At 43.2% G+C, this 23,118-nt stretch overlaps 1 protein-coding gene across 1 annotated transcript in view; it reads right to left on the reverse strand.

The window, feature by feature from the left end:
- Positions 1-23,118, reverse strand: part of kcnh1a (potassium voltage-gated channel, subfamily H (eag-related), member 1a) — a 31,701-nt gene that overhangs the window by 7,903 nt on the left and 680 nt on the right. The window contains exons 2-10 of the mRNA XM_030379526.1: positions 20,373-20,496; positions 19,343-19,449; positions 18,750-18,878; positions 18,192-18,310; positions 16,422-16,814; positions 10,402-10,559; positions 9,251-9,522; positions 4,958-5,157; positions 677-929 (exon numbers count right to left, since the gene is read on the reverse strand). Coding sequence (XP_030235386.1) covers positions 677-929; positions 4,958-5,157; positions 9,251-9,522; positions 10,402-10,559; positions 16,422-16,814; positions 18,192-18,310; positions 18,750-18,878; positions 19,343-19,449; positions 20,373-20,496 — 1,755 coding nt within the window. The remainder of the gene's footprint in view (positions 1-676; positions 930-4,957; positions 5,158-9,250; positions 9,523-10,401; positions 10,560-16,421; positions 16,815-18,191; positions 18,311-18,749; positions 18,879-19,342; positions 19,450-20,372; positions 20,497-23,118) is intronic.

Consider the following 23,118-nt stretch of genomic DNA (forward strand, 5'->3'; position numbering starts at 1 on the left):
CATCACGCTGTAAGAAGGAAGCTCTTTCTAAACACGTCCAGTGACAGCGCTTGAGGCCAGTTCCAGCTACAATAATACTTTTTGCTTCACTGATTTCCTGGGCCGTCTGCCTCAGCGGAGGCTCCTCTGGAGAGGGACCAGGGCTCAGCTCAGGAAAACCACTAAACTCCCTTTGTAAAGGCGGTTGATCAGGGGGACACAGGGTGCAGATAAACACACAACAATAAATACAACTGAGACGCAATCTTCCGTGTTCTGAGATCAAGATGGCACAAGATCTGACACGTTAGGGTTGTGAACGCTTAAGTTACTGAGCTGAGCATTAAACTATAGTATTTAAGATCTATTCTACTGACGTCTGCATTATTCAGAATAAAAACTGTACAGATCAACAATGCAACACTCAATGCAACTGGCACGGGTAGTAGACTTCACTTCTGAAGATAAGTCTACCTTTGGTACTTAAGAGTAGTAGACCCATCATTTTTGTTTTGAGCGCCACCTGTGTTTATCCTAATGTTGACACCTCTGTGGAAGAGCCGCTTCTGCTATAGAAGAGTGTGCATTGGCTGCCCAATCCTCCAACACAACTCATCCTCTCCAGCCAATGCATCAATCAACCTGCGTCAAGATCTCACACGGCCGGCATAAGAGAGTGCAAAAGGTCAAAGCTCACCCAAGATTGCCACCACCTCGTCGTCCTGAATGACCTCGAGGGATCCGGATACCACGAAGCACAGGCTGTCAACGCTTTCCCCCGCGTGGTAGATCAGGTCTCCCGGAGCGCAGTGGATGGTCTGGAACTCCATGGCCAGCGCGCGGAGGCACCCGTCGCTGGCCAGCCGGAAGGCGGGGTGCTCCTTGAAGACCTTGCGGTTCAGATGGACACAGATGTCCGCTCGCATGTCCTTAGGGCATATCTGCAAGACCTGGAGCACAGACAGAGATAGATGGACGGTTACACCGATTGGACAGAGTGTGGTGTGATGGGATTTGGAAGTCCAGATGGGAAGTGTTGGGCAACAGAAATATGTTGTTTTAAATTGCAATCTCATGTCATTTCTCATGTCATGTCTATTGATTTTAGACTCACTTACAGCGACGCTACTGTTGAATAAAGCTACAGTGTTTCATACTTTCAGGAATTATGTACAACACAAAACATCTATGGGGCATTCAGACTGCGCCAGATGCATATTAATACAGTTTTTGACATTTACCCTGCAAGGGTTTGGGTAAGTGTGTGGTGGAGAAGATCCCTTTGTGATATATTATGGACATTTTAAGTTTTTAGATACTGTTGTCCATCAAAGAGTATTGAATAATTTAGGTGGCAGGGAGTGAAGAATATAAATATCTGTAGAGAGCTGTTGATTGCATTTTCCATCCTGAGACTATGAACTGAACACAAAGAGAACAGGCACAATTAGAATTTGACACGGAAATTGCACACACTTTCATCTTCTTTCTGTGCTGTAAAAGTGAAAACCGACTAACACCTCGTTTTAGAAAATTATATTCTGCAGAAAGCAAACGTTCTTCGTAGTGGCGTAGTGGATCGTATTTGTGGCCCCGGTGACAATTTTTCCCCTTCCCATCATTTGATTGATGACACTGTAAATTAGGGCTGAAGTTTGTCTATCTAGCTGCAGGGGTACACTGGGAACACACACAACTAGCAGAGAGGGAGAGAGAGCTGGGATACTGTCCTAATCTCTCCGAGCCCATCTGCCGTTTCTTCAGGAGAATATAGTGTTATTGTCCAAGGACGCACACTTTAACTCCAAAACAATCCCATTAATACGATTTCATGTCTGCCCACCTGGCACAAGCCCTCCCCTTTGTAACGAAGGATCCATCTTACGTGTTCCTTCCTGATCTCATGTCCTCCCCTTGACACTGTGTCGTGTTGTGTTGGCTTATGGGGGCGGCGGTGGCAGTGGGGGGGTGTCTAATGCGAGCCTGTGAAGCCCTGCGTGACTGTAATCATGATAGAGGAGGCTACACAAATAAACTTGACCTGCTCCGCCGGACGGAGTGCGCAGGGACGTGAATGTCACTCCACAGCCACCTGGGGAGGGTCTGGGCTGCGTCAAGCACACAGGTTAAATGACAAGCAGCAGTCAACAAGGAGACACATATAATTTGTATTGAGGGTTTAGTCTTTATTTTCTTATTTTAGGAATATTATCGTTTCAAATGCATATGTGAATCTTGAATTGGAAAAGACGGCACAAGGTTGATGGGTTGATAAGAGCCCAACCCAGATTATGTATTAATAATTATTTAACTTATTAATTACCTTACAAGAGTAACAGTTAGGTAGGTCGTTCATTATTTACCTACAATGGAAAAACACATACACACACACACACCTCCCCCTGATCCTCTACATGAAGAGATCTCCCATCTGTGACTGTTACAGTCATGCAATATAAAGTTAGTCATGCTTCTGAAAGTCTTTCACCTTCCAAAGAAACACAAACCGATATTTTTGCAAAACTGCATTTTAACATTGCCTTTTTGAAGTGGTGAACAAACATGCAGAGTGCCATTCTACCAATCAGAGAGACGTTTAACAACGGTAGGCATCTTTCAGCTAGTAACCATCCAGACCAGGATTGGTCGAACTCTTTAGCCACCGAGACCAATTGTCTCCAGTTGAGTTTCAGTAGTGTGGATGTGTGGAAAAGGGGAGGGTGGGGGTGGGGGTAGGGGAGGTTTTAACACTAGGACGCCAACCACTTCCATACAGAGAAAACATCCACATGCAATAAAAATAAAATGTCCACATGCATGATTATAAAAAATATATATAACATAAAATAAAACGATCAATAAAACAAGACACACTGCATGCCAAACGCACAACTAGCTAAACAGACCAACAGCTAGCTACACAGACCAAACGCTAGCTACACAAACCGAAAGCTAAATACACAGACCGAAAGCTAGCTACGCGGACCGAAAGCTAGATACATAGACCGAAACTAGCTACACAGGCCGAAAGCTAGCTACGAGGACCGAAAGCTAGCTACACAGACCAAAAGCTAGCTAAACGGAACAAACGCTAGCTACACAGACCGAAAGCTAGCGACACAGACAAAAGCTAACTACACAGACCAAGAGTTAGCTACACAGACCAAAAGCTAGCTAAACAGACCACACAACAAATTACGAAGACCACAAAGCTAACTACAGAGACTACACAGCCGACTGTACAGACCATACCGCTAGCTTAAAATACTTCACAGACCACAGTTTACAGCACAGACCAAACAGCTAGCTATAGAACACATGGCCTATCACAAGACCACACAGCTATCTACACAGCCCACATGGCTAACTACATAGACCACAGAGCTAGCTACACTGATGACCAAGTTAACCACAGCGACCACACAGCTAATTGTAAAGACCATACAGCTAGCTCAATCATTACACAGCTCACTAAACAGACCACTTAGCTAACTACACAGACCACTTAACTCACCAAACAGACCACACAGCTCACTAATCAGACCAGAGAGCTAACTACAGAGACCACTTTGCTCAATAAACAGACCCCTTAGCTCACTAAACAGACCACAAGGCTACCTTAACAGACCACACAGCTATTCTACACAGACCACCAAGCTAACTACACAGACCATACAGCTAGCTACCTAACCGCATAGCTTACTACATGACCACAATGCTAAGTAGAGAGACCACACAGCTAACTACACAGACCACACAACTAATTATACAGACCATACAGCTAGCTACATAATCACATAGCAGGGCTCTCAAGTTTCAGAGTGAGATTTTGTCGGCGGGGGGGGGGGGGGGGGGGGGTCCATAGACATGGTGACTAATGTTGATAGTAAGCATTATTGGCCCTTAACACTAATATTCAGAAACAACACTGCCTCAAAAGGCTATTGGCTTAAGCAACACCAGTAGAGGCATATACTTTTCCCTGAACTTTTAAACGTTTGCAAACGTGCAAAAACATAATTATACATTTATGTGGAATTCAGTACAATGCTTAAAATATATCTGTGGCATTCAGTAGGCCAATGCTGTGGTAAAGTGTGTAAAGTATGACCAAGTGTTTCTTTCTGTAGATAGAACTTTATCAATCCCCTGTAGGAGAGATTTGTTAATGTTTGTCCCTATAAAACAATAATGCTAAAAAAATAAATACAAAACATGACGGTAACTCAAGTAAGTCAAACCGTCCAATCTGAAGGCTCTACTTAACCACCCCCCCTACTCACTTCCACCAATGCAAAGCGAACAGAACTGAGTAGGGGAGGGCGTAGCCAACTAGTTTGTGAACGACCCAGACAAACGCAACGCAAATTCAAAGTGAACATGTATGAGGCTATAATAAAATCCTGTGTGTCTCAAAAAGAGGGCATGTCCGGGCAAAAGAGGATGTCTGGTTACCCTACGTACGGGAAACCCATTTGTTTCCTACCTGTTCCACTCTTAAATAGCGGCCCAAATGGTGTGGCGTGTGAGCGTGTGGCGTGTGGCGTGTGGCGTGTGAGCGTGTGCATGGGTTTAATTGCGTGTGTCTCACGCCGAATGCGTGAGACTTGAGAGCCCTGCACATAGCTTACTACATGACCACGATGCTAAGTAGAGAGACCACACCGCTAAGTACACAGACCACTTTGCTCGCTAAACAGCCCACACAACTTACTACTAAGACAACACACCAAACAGACCACTTAGCTAACTACACAGTCCACACCGATCACTAAACAGACCCCAGGTCTATCTACACAGACCAAACACCTAACTATATAGTCCACACAGATCACTAAACAGACCACAGGTCTAGTTACACAGACCACACACCTAACTAAACAGTCCACACAGATCACTAAACAGGCCACAGGTCTAACTACACAGACCACATTCGTGCATGCAAGTGAATGAATGTCTGGCTTACAGTTCGAGATACCTTTTCAGTATCTATACCCCGGGACATGGACCAGGTGGAGGCGATGTAGTCCATGACCCTCTCGCTGAGGCCCTTGGGCACCTGGTACAGCTTGAGGAAGTCCCGCACGCTGTTCAGCATCTCGTGGTAGCGGTTGGTGTTGGCGTACATCTGCTGGAAGATGGTTGTCACGTTACCGAAGATGGTGGCGTAGAGGAGGGCTGTTTCAAAGAGAAGAGGGGGATAGTTTTTTATTTATTATATTTGAATTGATGAGAAAGTGCGTTATAAATAAAATGTATTATTATTATTATTATTATTATTATTATTATTATTATTATTATTATTATTATTATTATTATTATTATATTTCATTTAATTTCAATGCAATGGGGGGGCATTGGGGGCAAGCAGAACTTCTCTGCTTGGTTATTGAAATATGTGTCACACAATATTTGGGGACAGAATGTGGTCAATTTTAGGAAGCCAAATTATCAAAAATGTCAAAAAGAATTGACATGGAAAGTGATTAATCCATGTGCGTGGGCAAGTGTAGAAACAGTGAGTAAAAATACGGTTCATGAAAGTATTATTTAAGATGCTATCATACAAGTGCTATTTAGAAGGGTTTCAATAAGGAAAACTGTCAAACTGGAAAAGCATATTCACATATATATCAACAAAATCAACATATGCATTAAAACCTTTACCTTCCAATGTCCTTTGAGTCATGAATTATATTGATTAATATATATATTGATAGCTGACAGATGAAACAAAGGTGTATTTAGGCTTTGACTTAAAAAAATATAGCAGTAAAGATACCATATCCATACCCATAGCGCTCTATATTCATGGATAACAGTGTTGTGAGTTCACCTGGTGATAGAATATGAACACTAATAGAAATACCATCTAAATGTCAATATGTACAGCAGTATGTAGACAAGGTGTGTGGACGCCAACGACACAGCACAAACAGCTGCAGAGTGTGTACAGATCAAAGAACTTAGGTGTGTGTGTGTGTGTGTGTGTGTGTGTGTGTGTGTGTGTGTGTGTGTGTGTGTGTGTGTGTGTGTGTGTGTGTGTGCGGTGTTCTCTTGGCAGTGAGGTCCTAATTAGCCCTTCTAGAGGGGACTGAGAGAAAACATGCCAAGCCCACATTTCAATTACCCTCAGATGATGACAGCGACCCTTGACAGTATGCCTGTGCGCGTGTGTGTGTGTGTGTGTGTGTGTTTGTATGTGTGTGCGCGTGCGTGTTCCTGCCTGCATGTATGCCAGTGAGAGAGCATATGTGTATTTGTTTGGCCTTGTGTGGCTAGTGGGTTGTGTGTGTGTGTTGGGGGGGATAGGGATGAGTGTGGTGTGTGTGTTTTTGCATGCGTGTTTGTATTTTGTTGTTGTGTTGTTGTGTTGATGGTACATTATCAAAGGGATGCTACACTGTCCAGGGAATAATAGCTCATTAAAAAGCGCTATGAACTCCTTATGGGCAACGATAAGTACAACTTTACTCCTTTCATCCCTGTCACTTTACAGCAGTGTCCCCAGGGCTTGCATCTGTTAATACGCATATACAGTACACTGACTATGATAGATGTAATAATGAATATAAGGGATGTCATATATTATGAAATCATAATTCATTATATTGATGCATGCTCTTAGGATAAGTGCACATGGTTAAAAGAAAGTGGGTACATTTTCAGCATGTGCTTACATAACCGCAGGAGGAAAGAAATCATATCACCTTACAAATCTGCAAAGTGACACCTTTAGAGGTCCACATTAACAGGTCTGAAGTTGTGTAACTAGCAAAACTAGTCAGAATATATAATTGTCAAATGTCAAATATGTCACATTTGACAAATATATAATTTTGTTGAGATTCGTATGGCAAATTCACAGGAAAAAACCTAAACCAAGATCCTTCGCAAGGTACCAAGCAAGCGTCTGTCTGACAATTAAAGAGCAATTACAACCAGAGCAGCATTTATTATCTCATAGCAGCTCATACCAATGAGGCCGTTCCCTTGCTTGGACCTTTGTATCGTATCCAGCAGCTGGCTAGTTTGAAGGTATTTACAAGACAGTTGTCACTAAATTAATGGGCTCCGGACTATCGGTTGCCATGGCAACAGGACATATGTATTCCCCCCCCCCCCCCCCCCCCACACACACACACACACACAGACTACCCGACACGTCCCTGGATTCAGCTCCTCGATGCGCTACACCATGCTTGTCACGCTGTGATCTTCGGGTGCCAGCACGGTGCACATGGTAAAAATAGAACACGGTATATCAATGCATTCATATTTCATAGAGACAGAGGAACAGTGGAACGGGGGAGTTGTTCTCACCAAGCCCCACTGACTTAGTGCACTGCAGGCGATCTGTTGTGCCACATATTGAGGATCTCAGATCATTTCTGAGATCTCTTCTTCGCATTGTAAAAAAAGACAATATAACAAGAGAGTGAAAGAGAGAGACAGACGGAGAGAGACAGACGAAAGAAAGGAAGTGAGCAGGCGTGAGCGAAAGCAGAATACTGTGTGAGTAGTACAGTGTGAGCCTCCTGTGAGTGTGTGAGCTGGCTGCTAGCCCGGGGCGATTGCATTCAGAATCAGCACCAGGTGTAAAACAGCAGACAGAATACAATGCACTCATGATGGGGGGGTGGGGGGGGGCTGCAGTCTCAGACTAGGTTAGAGTGGTTGGTGTGTGTGTGCGTGTGTGTTTGTGTGCCTGTGCGTGTGCACCTGCCATCATGTGTGTCAGTGATAGTGTGTGTTTGTGTGTGTGTGTTTTTCGTGTGTGTGTTTGTGTGTGTGTGTGTGTGTATATGTAGTTGTGCGTGTGTGTGCTGTGCCTGTGCGCCTGCCTTCATGTGTGCCAGTGATATATAGTGTGTGTATTAGTTTCGGCTCGTGTGTATGTAGGCGTGTGTGTGTGTGTGTGTGAGCGTGGTTGTGTGTGTTTGTACATTGATCCAGCGGTCTCAGCTATTCTCTGAGGCACTGCTGCTGGTATCTGAATGCAGTCACACACAACAGCTCAGCGCAGCTCGCTGTGGAAAGAGCTGCAGCTTACTAATAAATGTTTAATGTCTTGGCTGGAGGATAGGAGGAGGAGGAGAGGAGGAGATGGAGGAGAGGAGGAAACAAAAAGCTTTCTGCGCACATCACTCTTTCATCTCTCCGCTCTCTAGACGCTTCTCTCCCCGAGTGTGGTGACACTAAAGAGTGGTTTCTTAACGCGTCGTGTGCTGTATTGGATAAACCAGCTCGTATTCTACTAGTTTTGTGGGATTTCTCTCCATTATTCAGACACTAATCTTGTGGGTGGGGGGGGGGGGTGGTTCCCAAGGTGTCCCTGTTCCCACTTCCAGCAGGGATTATGCCCCGGAGCATCCTCCAACGTGGCCTCTTGGTACTGTGTTACTTGTTGGTTTTGTTTTGTACCAATGATGGGTAAAAGTGCTCTCTCCTTACAGTTCTCTTTAGAGACGTTTCAGCCTAGTTTAACAGGTGTAGTGTGCTGTTCGCTCGCTGTAATTGGCCTGCCACCAAAGACCGCAGTGCTGCGGGAGATGCGGCGGCAACGGCAGCAGCCATTCTTACCACGTGCTCCATGCAGCACCTTGACTTACACTTGGAATTACACAAGGGCTCCAAATGTAACTAATCAGGTAATGAGCATGGGTTGTCTGGTCCTGTGAAATGTGCCTTTCTTCTATCTCTCCCCCCCTCCCTCTCTCCCCTAACTCCCTGGCTCTCTCTCTTTCTCTCTCTCTCTGCATGTTTCTTAATTAGCTCAAAGTTGGCAAGTTATATGCGTCTTGCCAACTAAACAGAATATTTGATTCACTTCACAAAGGCAGAACTTCCAGAAGAGCGATTCAATCATAATCAAAGAGAAAATAAAGATGCCTTCCGGCTGTGCTGTGTACTTAATGTGTGCTGATATATGAACACAATCAAACCCTGTTTCCGGAAGTTGTTCAACTTCTTAGCCTTGAGATAATAATGATGACTATAATATCTGTCCTTTTCGGCGTTGTTTTATTAGTCGTGATTTTTTTTTCCCGAAAGAATTAGACTGTGAGTGTACATGCTATCTATCACTTTTTAACGACTTACATGTCCTATTTCATCATTCAAATTTACAAAGTCAAAAATCTATCTCTTCTTTCATAACGTACAACATCACCGTCTGACGAGATGTTCTGGACAGGACCATCATCATGTGATCATTTTAATACCTGACAACAATTCACAAAACACACAGAAACAGGACGGTCACACTCACATCCGATCATCATCATGGCCACGGCAAAGATCTTCTCCCCGTCGGTGGTGGGCGCGATGTTGCCGAAGCCGATGCTGGTGAGGCTGGTCATGGTGAAGTACAGCGAGGTGATGTACACCGAGTCCTTGTTGGGCCCGCCCTCCCACTTGCCGGAGCCGCTGGCGTTGAAGCGGTAGGGCGTACCCGCCGTCTCGGCCAGGATGTAGAGCCAGCTGTCCAGGCGCACGATGTTGGTGTCCTCGTCGATCACCTCGTAGTCCCCGATGCTGTACCTGACGGGAGGCGACGGAGGAGGAGGAGGACGTGTTGGGGTCGGTGTGAACCGTTTGTGAAAAGGACTCGTGGTAACAGCTGTTATCATAGCAACCGTTACTTAACATGGCTGCTGTTGTTGTGATAATAGGAGGCGGCAGGCATATGTGATGCTGCTACAACTTCAACAAACAAGCTGCCAGCAGGACTGGGTAACCGCAATACATATCTTGGTTGAATCCGGTGTCAGTAGTAGGTATTAAAACGCAGTTTCTGCTCTCTACTGCCATAAACACAATCTCCCCTTAACTCTATTGCAAACATTACAATTTCATCTGTTCCGTTTTTCAGACTTCCACTCTACACCCGTCTGCTAGTCTGAGTGCTGTACTCCTCTCTTATATTATCCATACAAGTATAGTATAGTATGGGAGCATGGGAATGTATAGTATAGTGTCATAAAGTATGGTCGTGTAGTTTAGCATATTATAAAAAGTATTACATCTTGATTTATGTAAGTATAGTATAGTGTATGCAACTATAGTATAGTAGAGCATAGTATAGCATATTATATTAGCATAGCATATTCAATTATTATAAAGTGTAGCACACTATAGGACGGTATAATATAGAATATTTACTATGCTATATTTTGCTATTCTATATTTACTATAGTATAGTATGGCATTGTATGGAATAGTATGTGATAGTATAGCATATTATACCATACTATGTTATAGCATGGTAAAGTTTTAGTAGTTACGTACAGTATTGTAGAATGTTGTACAGTATAGTATAGCAGCGAAGCGTGTGGTATAGTAGTAGTAGCATCATAGGGTAGACTGTAGCATAGCATAGCATACACATCGCTGTAGGATGTGGACCTGAACCCTCCATACCAGATGCAGGCGAGCCAGTGGGCCGCCAGTCCAAACACACACACCAGCAGGACCAGCACGGCGGCCCCGTACTCGATGTAGTGGTCTAGCTTGCGGGCCACTCGACCCAGACGGAGCAGGCGGACCACCTTGAGGGAGCTGAAGAGGCTGCTGATCCCCTTCATTTGGAGGGACACAGGGGGAGAACAGAGGTTAAGATGTCAGGAACACAGGACAACACTTTAATAGCCTGCCACGGATGTTGGACTAAATAGGCAATATTGTGTTTGTTATCAAATGTTGTCACAGAGAATGTGTGTGTGTGAATGTGTGTGTGTTTTATGAATGTTGCCATGAGAGCAATATAGCCCCGAATGTACTTTTGTGTAATTTAAGATTTTGTGAGTGGGCTTGTGGGTGTCTGTGTGCATGTGCTAAAAAACCTATAATTAATAAAACATAGACGTGAAACAATTTGCAGAATATTCAATCATTCCTGAAGGCAGAACCAGGCCACATCGACAAGAACCAGTGGAGACTGGTGTGTTTTCCATTAAAAAACACAAACATTTCTATAAACTGTAAATTGTATTCCTAAAGATAACTGTCCCAACATTTAATTCTTCAACAACAAAACAAAATTGTAAATGAATCTACAATATGTGAATGTTTCCCACATCCTTAAGGTGAACTTAACTACAAAGCGAGTGATGATGACTGACCACTCCCAGAAGCACCATAATATGTAGTCAGTAAATGAATATTGAAACCTAAGATGGGCTAGACGACATTTCATCATATTTCTCTCCTTTTGACAACTATGAAAAGTAGCACGTTTAAAAGAAAAGATTTGGTTTGAATAGATAGGACTTTCAAACTACGATGATACTGTGCTTGGATCGGATTGTGTTATTCATTATATGGACAGGCTTACTGTTTATGCTACTCCGTATTGGAACCCCACAGGGTGATAAATTCATAGCGACAGCAATAACACCGGCCAGAGGATGGGATTTCTCTTGTGCGGTGGCATAGGTATTGGTGATGTGTGTGTGTGTGTGTGTGTGTGTGTGTGTGTGTGTGTGTGTGTGTGTCTGCATGCATGTGTGTGCGTGCGTGCGTGCGTGTGTGTGCGAGGTGATTGATCTCAGTAATGTGCCGTGGTGAGCAGTGGGACTACTACTGCACTACTGCAGTAAATTGGTGACACTTGATCTGATGACAGTTCCCTGCCAACCCCCCTGCTCTTTACTGCTTTTCCTCAAATCAATTATCTGAGACTGGAGAGCCTCGCTCTTAGTTACATCCAGTTAAACAGAGGCTGATCTGGGGCGCCCCGTTGGTTCATCGGGTAGAGCGCTAACAGATGCCTTCGACTGATCCCGCCTCTTGCTGACAGACAAGGCTCAGTGCCAATGAGCAGTGGGGGGAGGAGTGCAACACATCTACCCAGACATGCAAGATGGAACAGTGGGGTGTGTACAAAAATCTTGGGGTGACAGTGGCCCAATCCCAATGTCCAGACTCAAGGACTCACAGACTTTGTTGTGCGTTCTCACGAAATTATTAAGGCTTTAGGGCTATCCCAATGTCGAATTCCAAAGGGCGAGAGGGTTTGAGTCCACACTTACCGAGCCCTTTCCGTGAGTCTGCATCAGTGCAAACTTCACCTAAGGGAATTACCCACAGTTGAAAGCGTTGTGACGTTTACCGCGGAGACCATACGGGAATCCGGAAATTAGGAAGGTAAACAACAAGACAACGCTACTGTCAATGCGCGACCAGATGGGAATTTCAAGCTTTTCTTTTGTTGATGATTTGGATCAGCTCACCAACAAGAGCCTACTCTTTTGGCTCCCAAACGGCTCTTCATATTACTAATTATACCTTTCATAATTCAGCCAAATGTAGCCCGTTCTGACTTATGATTAGTATGTGTAGGTCAATAATCACCTAAACTATTCAATACATCCTTTATACTGAAGTATTCAAAAGTAAAAATTATATTTTTTAATATCAATAAATTGCTGTAGCCGATTGTTTTCATTGCATTTACAAAAAAACTAAAAAAAAGTAAAAATGAGAATTCCCAAACCGGCAAGTGTCAGCAACATCTTTGTCAATAAACGTTGCCAAGGTAACATGTGCTCTCGTGAAGTGCTGTCCAAATCCCATATATTCCTATCTGAGCCCATGTGGCCTCACATACTCATTCCCTTGGCACCTGAGATCAATTAAGTCTGTGAGTCCTTAGTCCTTAGTCCTCAGGGCTCACTTTGGGATTTGGCCCATGTGTATCGTAGTAGTGGGCACAATGTATCAAGTATAGTGGAGCGTTGTGGCGTAGACTTCCATTATGGTCCAAAATGAAGATTGAAAACAGGGTAACCCTAACTCTTCCTTCTGTCTCTATCAACAGAAACCGACCCTCCAGGGGACTGTCTTGCTGACACCAGGAACCCCAATGCAAACGGATGTGAGGGAGCTAAAAGCAACACACTGGCCAGACTAGCACTAATCCTACACTAACACACACACACACACACACAGAAATAAGTTCTACCATAGCAGATTGCATTGAATGGATTGGATGGGTTCTTGACAGGGGGATTCTGCTGACAACAACGCAACGGCTCTGTATATTGGCTTTAATGAGCTGCTGGGACTCACTGCTAGCATACGGACAAAGATAAATGCAATACATAATAACGAGACAGACAGGGGAATAGCTGGCATCGTAAACACATCAAATTCTATTTGTCTTCTGAATAAATGTTTTTGGCCTCCCACCTTATTACATCCTGGTAACTGTATTGTTTTTACATATCTAATGTCTACTGTTAACTGCTGTTAGTTATGAATGTTCCGGTCATAATATTACTGTGCATCCGTTCTAATATGTGAAAATATCTCACAGATCTCTCTGATGCTTGGTGCCATTAATACCCCAGTATGAACATCGCTCATTATAATATTGAAATGCCTAAAACCAACATTTTAGAAATAAAAATATACTTTTTATGTCATAATGGATGGATATAATATAATAAAATAGAGTAAGAAGCACAGGTAATAAAATATCGAACCGGCCATGTGATGAATGGGTGACAAACAAGAGTCCATTCATGACCTGGGCCTGGGTCAACATGTAGCTGAACATGACTATATAAAATAAATAATATGGATGTGGATTTCACCGCAATGCTCTGTACTTGGCAATTATACCATTATTTCGTAATGATTAAAGTTATTACTATGTAAGCATTTGACACTGCCAAAAAAGAAAGGATGTGATACATGTCCATGATTGTTCACAGTAACCAGGCCAGTCTTACAGCAATACTCGTGTGCTCTTTACCAAACACTGTGCGTTGATAACAACTGAGGGCATTCATGCTCCTAGAGGTAAATGGATCAAATCCTCACGGAATCGATGAGATAAAACTGGAGCCTACTTGAGTGACAGCTCCATGATTCCAATTCTTCCGCCACGTCCCATGGAAGAGCGGGAGAGGGGGCATGCAATCAAAACATACAGATGAGAAAGAAAGTAAAAGGGAAATGGGAAACAATATTCAGTGATAAGCAATGAACTCAAAAGATGAGATAATCTATTATTGAATGTGTCAAATGAAAGGAAAAGTGTAGGCTTATTAATCGCAAAAATAATTGTTGAAGCAACATGCATTTAGCAAGCATTTCATGTGTTTGCCCATCTGCTCTGCCCACACATGCCCCTTGAGAGTCTGAAGTGAGACTGAAGTCATTAATTACTGTGAAAGCCAAGTCAACAAATTATCTACGAAGTGCATAATTGTAAGTCATCTTTGCCAGATCCACTCTTGAAACAAACAAACAAACAAAACACTCACGAAAGAAAATAAACAGTGGGGATTGCTGTCTCACAATGGAGTTATAGTTTAGCTAGAAAACATCAGCAACCGATTTTAAATTGGATCTTCTCTGTAAACATATAAATCCTCTGGTAGTGCCCAAGCATAAAAATATGCACATGCACAGTCATCGCAATAAGTCTGAATGGTTTGTGTTTTTGTTTTTCCCATCTCCTGACCTCTCAGTATTTTGTACTTGCTTCAAGCATTCTTGCTGAAACTCTGAAAGAAGAGACTTGGTCAAAATGCTGTTGGTGCAATACAACCTGCCTTAACCCTCCCGGCAACCAGGCCTTAAAGCATAGCCACATCTTTTCATAGGGCCTGGTGTGTGTGTTTGTGTGTGTGTGTGTGTGTGTGTGTGTGTGTGTGTGTGTGTGTGTGTGTGTGTGTGTGTGTGTGTGTGTGTTCGTGCGTGCGTATGCGTGTGTTACTGATGGGTCTTGCTACCTCTGGTTTACACGTGGGATTTTCCAAATGCTTCAACAGCATTCTACACGCCATTTCTGCACAGTGGCAGAACCGCACACACACACACACACACACACACACACACACACACACACACACACACACACACACACACACACACACACACACACACACACACACACACACACACACTAGTACAGTCACAGATAGACAAACACGCAAATGTTGAGAAGTGACAATTAAGGATACATATGCATGCACACACACACTCCGACAAATATGCATACACGCAATGAAAACTGCCATGCACAGGTCACAGTGGCTTCATTTAATCTGTAAATGTGCATTCTATTTTTGGTTATTCCTATGTGTGTGTGTGTGTGTGTGTGTGTGTGTGTGTGTGTGTGTGTGTGTGTGTGTGTGTGTGTGTGTGTGCGCGCGCGCGCGTGTGTGTGTGTGTGTGTGTGTGTGTGTGTGTGTGTGTGTGTGTGTGTGTGTGTGTGTCCGTGGTGCGTGTGTGTGTGCGTAAAACAGAAATCACCTCATCTCATCCCAAGGAACATTACGTCTTCAATGCATCAGAGAGAACTGAATTCCAATGAGACACTGGTGCAGACCACTGTGCCAGCGTGTAAACACTTGATCTAGTCTTCCAAAACATTAACACAACCTGCCCGCATGTACATCTATGTCTGAGAAGTGTGGACTGTTGACTGATGTACTATGAAGTCAACAGTTTTATCTTACCTTCAATTTGTGCCGTCATGAAAATGAAAACAGATGCTAATTGTAATAAATTTGTCTCACAGCTGAGTCTCCGCTCTGTTGTTCAGAACGGCAGCGTCGCAAAATGCAACACAACCCTAATATGACAGCGAACAGAGGGAGACAGAGGCTCCCAACGGCCTCTTCTCATGACTGTCCCATCGAGCCAGCGTGTGACGAGCTGGCGAGGTGAGGGGGAGAGCGCACTGGGAATACGCTCTTTCAAGTTTGAAATTGTGTAAATGAGAAATGCATCTGGAGAGAAGAGAGGGGAGGTTTGAGACCGCCGCTGGTAAATCACAGTGCCTACGGATTTTATCCTTTAGCACTCGGTTCAAACGCATCGTTACACAACGGACCACGTGGTTGACCCCAGTTCAGACCTTATGCCGACTTCCGTGAGGTGTTAAAATGGTAGCGGCGGGGGGCGATGGTGACAAGGCGCAGGGAACAGCATGACTCCTCAGCAACACTTTTTGTAGCCCTCGCTCATTACTCTGACTGGACCACAACCTCCATGCTATGACTCCAGGGCTTTAGAGCGAGAGGTAGCATCCAAACCTGCTTATTTACCAGTATAATAAACAAATCATCAAACTTCATGGAATTTTTAACAGTTATGAAGTATACATAGCAGGCACATGCTATGGGATGCCTGCCGGCTAATGAATGCATAATTAGCACATGACATGCACACATGGGTAAGTATGTGCATCCTTTCCAATTAGGGGGTTGAAGAGACTCTAATGTCACACCAGTCAAACCTCCCCCTCCCATAGAGACCAGCTCAAGGACATAAAATATGTATTCCATCTCAAAAAAAACACTAAAGCACAGAAGGACAATTCAATGAAAAGACCCCTCCTCCCCCCCATACACACACACACACACACACACACACACACACACACACACACATATACACACACACACAGACACACACTCACTCACCTCGTCGACGTTCTCGAAGGCGTTGATGACGTCGTAGGGCAGACAGGACAGCAGGTCGATCACGAACCAGGTCTTCAGATAGTTCATGCGGATGAGCTTGGGGTCCGAGATGACCTCGCCGGCGGGGCCCACGAAGGTGGTGTGGAAGTTGAGCACGATGTCCACCAGGAAGATGACGTCCACGATGCTGTCCACCACCAGCCATGTGACGTTGTTCTGCTTGGTCTTGAAGGACACGTTGTAGGGCACCATGATGGCCGTGTAGAAGGTGAGGATGAGAATCACCCAGTCCCAAGTGGTCTTGAAGAGGCAGTAGTGCAGGATGATGTGGGGCGGGGTCTTCGGCGTCTCCTGCTTGTACTGAGGTAGGATGTCGGAGCCCAGCTGCAGCACCTGGGGAGCCGGGTGTAGGAGAACGTAGGGGTCAGAGGTCAACCAAACAAAACCAAAAACACTCCAAAAACTTTGATCCATCATGCCACAGATTTTGTGCATCTTGGGTGTACATACATACATTTATATATACAGTATATATATACAGTATATATATATATATATAAATATACTGTGTGTAGTTTTTGTGTCTTTTGGAATAATACAATTATATAGAGTTATAGTATAATAGTTCATTATAGTATTTTTACTATTACAGATTGGGGGAGACTTTTTTTGGACTGTATTGAATTAACCGGATGGAGCTTTATATGGTGACCCACCAGTGAAACACACACGGACCTGGGCAACACGTTGCAAGTCTTTTATGATCGGATCTGCAGTTAAACACCATCCCTAATCCTGAGCAACAATGCATCACTGTGCATATCTTGACAGCCCCTGCTAAGGGGGATGCTGTCTCATCAATCAAAACAGCACATCCATAACACAGGGCGTTAATTCATTATATCTGTCCACGAGGCCTTTCATATGTATACAAAATCAATTTTAAAGAGGAAGCCCTAAAAATACCTTGTTTCTTGAAAGTCCCCCGCCCCCTTTCCAACCTGAGCTTGGCCCCACGCCAGCAGTCATGCTCGGGCTGCGTGAGATTCTCCAGCACTGAGCAGAGCTCAACTGGCCTGGCAGGAGCCCCAGCGCAACACAGGCTTTTGTTCATCTTCCACATGGTACGAGAAGTACGAGCGCAATGAAATATATATGAAAAGAACGATAAAAGCCCCCTCACTGCTTCCCTGCCTCCAGGTTACTAACCCTGTCCTCGTACACTATACCCTGCTGCACATTGCTATAGGAGTATTATTTTAAGCTTTGGTGCTTGGTGCTGATGACTAAGCCAGCGATATATGTTTAGTAATTACAATAGCAGTGTTAATAAAACAATCATCTCAGCTCTTCACAAATGTTATAATAATTTATAATAACAGGATTTCCTATATAGAAGGGCTCAGAAGGCCAAGGTGCTGCAGTCACATCAAAGTTAGTTCTCATTATATATTAACTCATCCCTGCCCAGACTGCAGCCAGTGCTGGAGCCTGGGGTTTAAGTTCCACCGTTGCAGTAGACACTTCCACAATAATCTTTACGATTTCAAAACGGAATGAATGAATGCTTTACATCTCAGATCTACTCCAAGACAATGACTATACTACATCACTAAAGGGCCACGGCAATACAAGCACATTTCATTAATCATGATAGGTGTATTGATCCTGGTGTGTTGTTGGTTTGTGGATATATGGAGAGGAGTTGGTGTGTGGGATGCCACCGTCATAAAGAGCGCAACCGTTGACCCCTTCAGGAAGTACTGGTACCTCAGCTAAGCGCGAGTGCTTGTGGACGTTCTCTCCTTTGTGGACGGTGGGTTGGAGCTGCTGCAGCACTCCTCTACTGCTGGTCAGGGCACGGGTCAAACGGGCAAACTTCCCCCAGCCTGCGGACCAGAGGATTCGGTTACTTACCTTCCCACATATGACAAGGTGGGTTTTTGAGCACACTGAGGTCAAGCTTTTGCTTATGCACGTGGCTTCTGAGGAGACAGACTGACAGGGGCTTAAATAATAAACTTTGATTCAGGAATGATACTCACTTTACTGAGAATATGAGAAAAAATAAACAATTGTTTATAGCATGAATTCTGACATTCTTGGGGGAATAACAATAGTGATGAATTAATGAAATGGAAAGCACTCAGAACAGCTTTCCTCTAACTGACGGATGATGCCGGTTTCTAAATAAACTTTTCTAAATAAGAATACTTTTTTATCCCTTTGCAATACACAGTGGTTTTATTCAGCAGCATCACACATCTGGTGGGCAGCTTTATGTATGGTTCCATAGAAACAGCTGCACTGTTATTTGCTGACCCAAACCTTTGGAAGAGTCGTCCTCGATGGGCTGTTTAAAGGCTGTGATGTCACTGAAGGTACAGAGGAATAGGACCACCTTCTCCTGCTCGTTTCGTATCGGAGCGATCTTTACGAAGAACCAGACAGGCGTTCCTGAAACGTAAGCATTAACTAACAATTAACTTAAAGTTAATTAACAGATAACTTTAATGGTCTAGTTATCATTTACTAAAGGTTGCCATGTTTAATAATGGTGTTACTTATAGCATAGGTAATGGGGTTCATGTTAACCAAAGGTATTCATTTATATATTATTTAATAGGATTAGGGTTAACCCATCTATTGTGTAATTATGTAGGTATTGGGCAAACAATATAATTTTAGTGTATTGGTAGTAATACTATCAATATTGTGTATTATCACCTTGTAGAAATAGGATTAGATTAGATTTTGGAATATAATAAACATATCTGTGTTGAATATCCAAGGTCTGCCAATAATTAATACAGCGGTACAATACTTTTGGGTTGTCTTTGAACTCTACTTAGCCTGAATGCATTTGCATGTAAAAGTTACCCCCCCCCCCCACCCCCTCCAGACTTGGTAGTGCTACTTACTGTTCTTCTTGTACATTAGTATTTCAAAGGAATTCATCTCATAGTTCTCAAACGTTAGCCGCACTTTGTCACTCGTGTCCTTATCTGTGAGCTCCCCATACATGAAGCTGTAAAAAGGTTGAATAAGGAATGAGAAAAAAATATTTTATTTATATTTTTAACAGAAATCTTTGTTAAATCAGACAGAAAAGTATTTGTAGAACACAACATATGTTTATACATGACAATGGTGTGTTCTTGATGTCGATTTGTGTACATTTCTATACAATCTGCTGACGGCATGTGCGAGGAGCAGGGGGGTCAAGCATCCATGAGCCTATATAACCACGTGGTGCTCACATTCGTCTCACTGTGGCTGTTACTGCCACCCTAAGAAGCTGCATGTTCTAGCATGTTCTAAATATAACCCAGGAGTTTGAGATGAAATTCAGCGGGAAGGGTGCTTTTAATGAGGCCACGTTGTGACGCTGCACGCACACGCACAGAAAGGTGGTTCACGGACCTGCATGCAAACAAAGACCCTGACAAAGACAGACACAAACACACACTGCCGCAAGTGTGCCCACACTAACACAGCCACACACTCGTGCCTTTAAAGGCAGTGTGAGGTGATGTTAACAGTTTAGAAAGCCTAGAATGTGAAGGAATCCATTACACAGCCGGTAAGTATCCAGCAGAGGGTTAGCTGAACACCAAAACAAACAAACTAATACACGTCAAGAGACCATAACTGCACATAGACCAGCAGATGCCATCCCTGGTGGAATCACGGTAAAGTTAACATTACAGCGACGGCAAACATCAATAATAAATACAGTTTGGACAGGCTCTCTGGATCCTAGTTGCCCTTGGTTACGCACACCTAGCGTGCACACAGGGGTAAGCAAAGCACCAGGTAGCACCAAAATAAGAGCTTACAGGCCCCTGGACAACAGAAATGCACCAGAAACAGCATCCTGAAACATTTATAACACCAGCACGGAGCAGCTATCTCATTCGCTCCACTGTTTAAACATCCTATTGACTATACCTGCAAGTGCTGCTCTTCTGCATGACCTCAGCACGATGGTAGCCAGACAGTTTGCAGAAGCCATCATTACTGTAGACAATTGGCCAGTCTACGATCTGAGCGTTTCCCAGAACAAAGTTGGTGTCTGTCATAAATAGAAAGGATATAAAAACTGTCAAAACATGTTTTTAAGTCTATATATAAACAAGAAGGACATCATCAGTATTTAAAGGTCAAATAAGGGTTGCATGGAATGTGGGGATGGATTGCGTGTTAATCAATTTGAATCAATGGATGATGAGTCACCTGCTGAAGATGTAATAGGATTAAGAGCATTAAGAGCCAATTACGGTTATTCGTCAAATTGAGATTTTTTCAGCAACACAGCCTCAGGCTTCAATGGGTTCATTTTCGGAGCTCTACTTTACATGGCCAGCAGACCTGAAACACCAGTATCCGTTTTATTGTATAAAGGTGGTCATGTGCATTCAGTTACTAAACAAGCTAGAGCATTAATGTCTTTATAAGCAAGAGCCTCAGTGTGTGGACTTGGCAAGGGGTAAAGCTGTCGTGTTTGCATACAAAACAGCAGGGGGGATTTCTGACGGCCTTTGTATAACATACATTCTTTAACACATAAAACACATTTATACCACAATGTTTAGGATTAAACTAGACACACACACACACACACACACACACACACACACACACACACACACACACACACACACACACACACACACACACACACACACACACACACACACACACACACACACACACACAGTGCTGCTGATTATAGACCAAACAAGGACACACAACAGTGAGCTAAAGGCAAGCCACTCCGCTATGATTTCTACCATCACGATTCACCACATCGATGATGACTATAAAACCACTTTAAAACATGATTAGGTAGGCGTTCCATGCAAATGTATTATTTTACAGTAATAAGGAAGCAGGTTAAGTCTGATGGCTTTGGTCAACTTTTGACAATACATTTGGAATAAAGCATAACTATGATAATAGCAACGTGGACATTCATTTGTCATTTGTAAATGAACAGCATATGGTATAGAACATTAAGAGGAGCCACAAAGAAGAGGGTATTAGATGGGACAATATTAGAGGGAGCACTTGAAATGATAGTATGCTGAATAGTACCTGTCTGTCTATGTGACAGTGTCCAAACTGAAAGAATACACATTATAAAAAGAGAAAAAAAATGAATAAAATATTTATATGGTTAACAAATAACAAACAATAAACATCATTGAAAGTCATGCAAAAGACAATGTGATGTGATTGTAGCGAAAAAACCGATACTTGGAACTTGGAAAGAGAATACTGGAGAAGCTTCAGTATCCATACAGTATAGTCCCCAAAACAAACCATCAACTGAGAGAGAGAGAGAGAGAGAGAGAGAGAGAGAGAGAGAGAGAGAGAGAGAGAGAGAGAGAGAGAGAGAGAGAGAGAGAGAGAGAGAGAGGCCAGTGAAAACACTCAGGGCCCAAATCAAAGACTAGGGCCTAACCATCTGGTTGTTTGGTCATTATTGTCTCTCTTCACAGTCAAGTGGATGTCTGCCATTGGTATTCCTCCACTGGTCACCATAGACATCAATGGTCTACCTCAGTTTATTTAGAAGCAGCTGTGAATACAGCTGTATTTTGAGAATGCAGTATGTACTATGTGAGTGACTTGCCATCCCGTTTCGCCTGATGTTCATGTGAATATGTTACTGTTTAAAATTATTTAGAAATAACATTTAACACTTTCAAGATGTTGAAAAACCTTAAAGCTCCAGTTGTGACTTCACAAACAGAAATATAAAGACAGCCCAAACATCATCAACACTCCTCTGTTCTATAAAAAAATCCTCTCTGATTGGGGACATTGGTTATACCTGTGCAAGTGCTTACTTACATCATTATAAATATAACTGGGAAATTATTGAACATTTTAACAATGAGAGCACCTTTATTTTACCTTCAAAACATTCAAGGCAAAGTTTTCAATAAGAGTTACTTTGATGATATAGAGTCTCAATTCAGTGTGAAATACCCCATCACAAACACACACACACACGCACACACACGTGGAAATATACATTTTTGTAAATGTATAAAAAAATAATTGTACCCTGTTTTGTGTTAAATAAAACAAAGATGCAGGCGGGGTTTGAGATGTTACCAGTGTTACGATTAAAGGACAGGGGTGAGATGGGCTCCAGTTCGTCGATCGGTACGGAAGGAAAAATGGATGTGGGCCTGCGTATTCCCCCGTGAAAAGGAAAGGGAAGCCGATCGACTCACTGTACAAAGTTAGTAATTAGGTATTGAGAACAGAATTATTCACATTTCAACAATGTGCTCCCAGATACGACAAACGGAGGACCATGCTCTCACTTTAACTGATGGTTCATACAACAGCTACGTGTCAGATCCTTGGCTCTAAGATGTAATCTCCCTCTCATCACCTGCACAGCACCGAGGGAATGCTGAGCATCGTTCACAAACCATAGGTCTCCCCGATGCCTTGGTGTACTGTAGACAGTGGCCAACACAATGCTTAGGTAGCACACAACAGTGTTCATTGTGTCATAGCGTGGGCACACTATAATAAAGCTTGTACCAACAAACTCCATCTCAATTAAGATGCACGAGAGATGATTGCAGCCTAATCGTGATTAGTAGGCTATTAGTATCAGATTACCATCTCACATAGTGGGTCTATTTCCAGTCACTTACTAGTGATGTTTTAC

This window comes from Gadus morhua, chromosome 15 (assembly GCF_902167405.1).
Source record: "Gadus morhua chromosome 15, gadMor3.0, whole genome shotgun sequence".
NCBI classification, from domain to species: Eukaryota; Metazoa; Chordata; class Actinopteri; order Gadiformes; family Gadidae; genus Gadus; species Gadus morhua.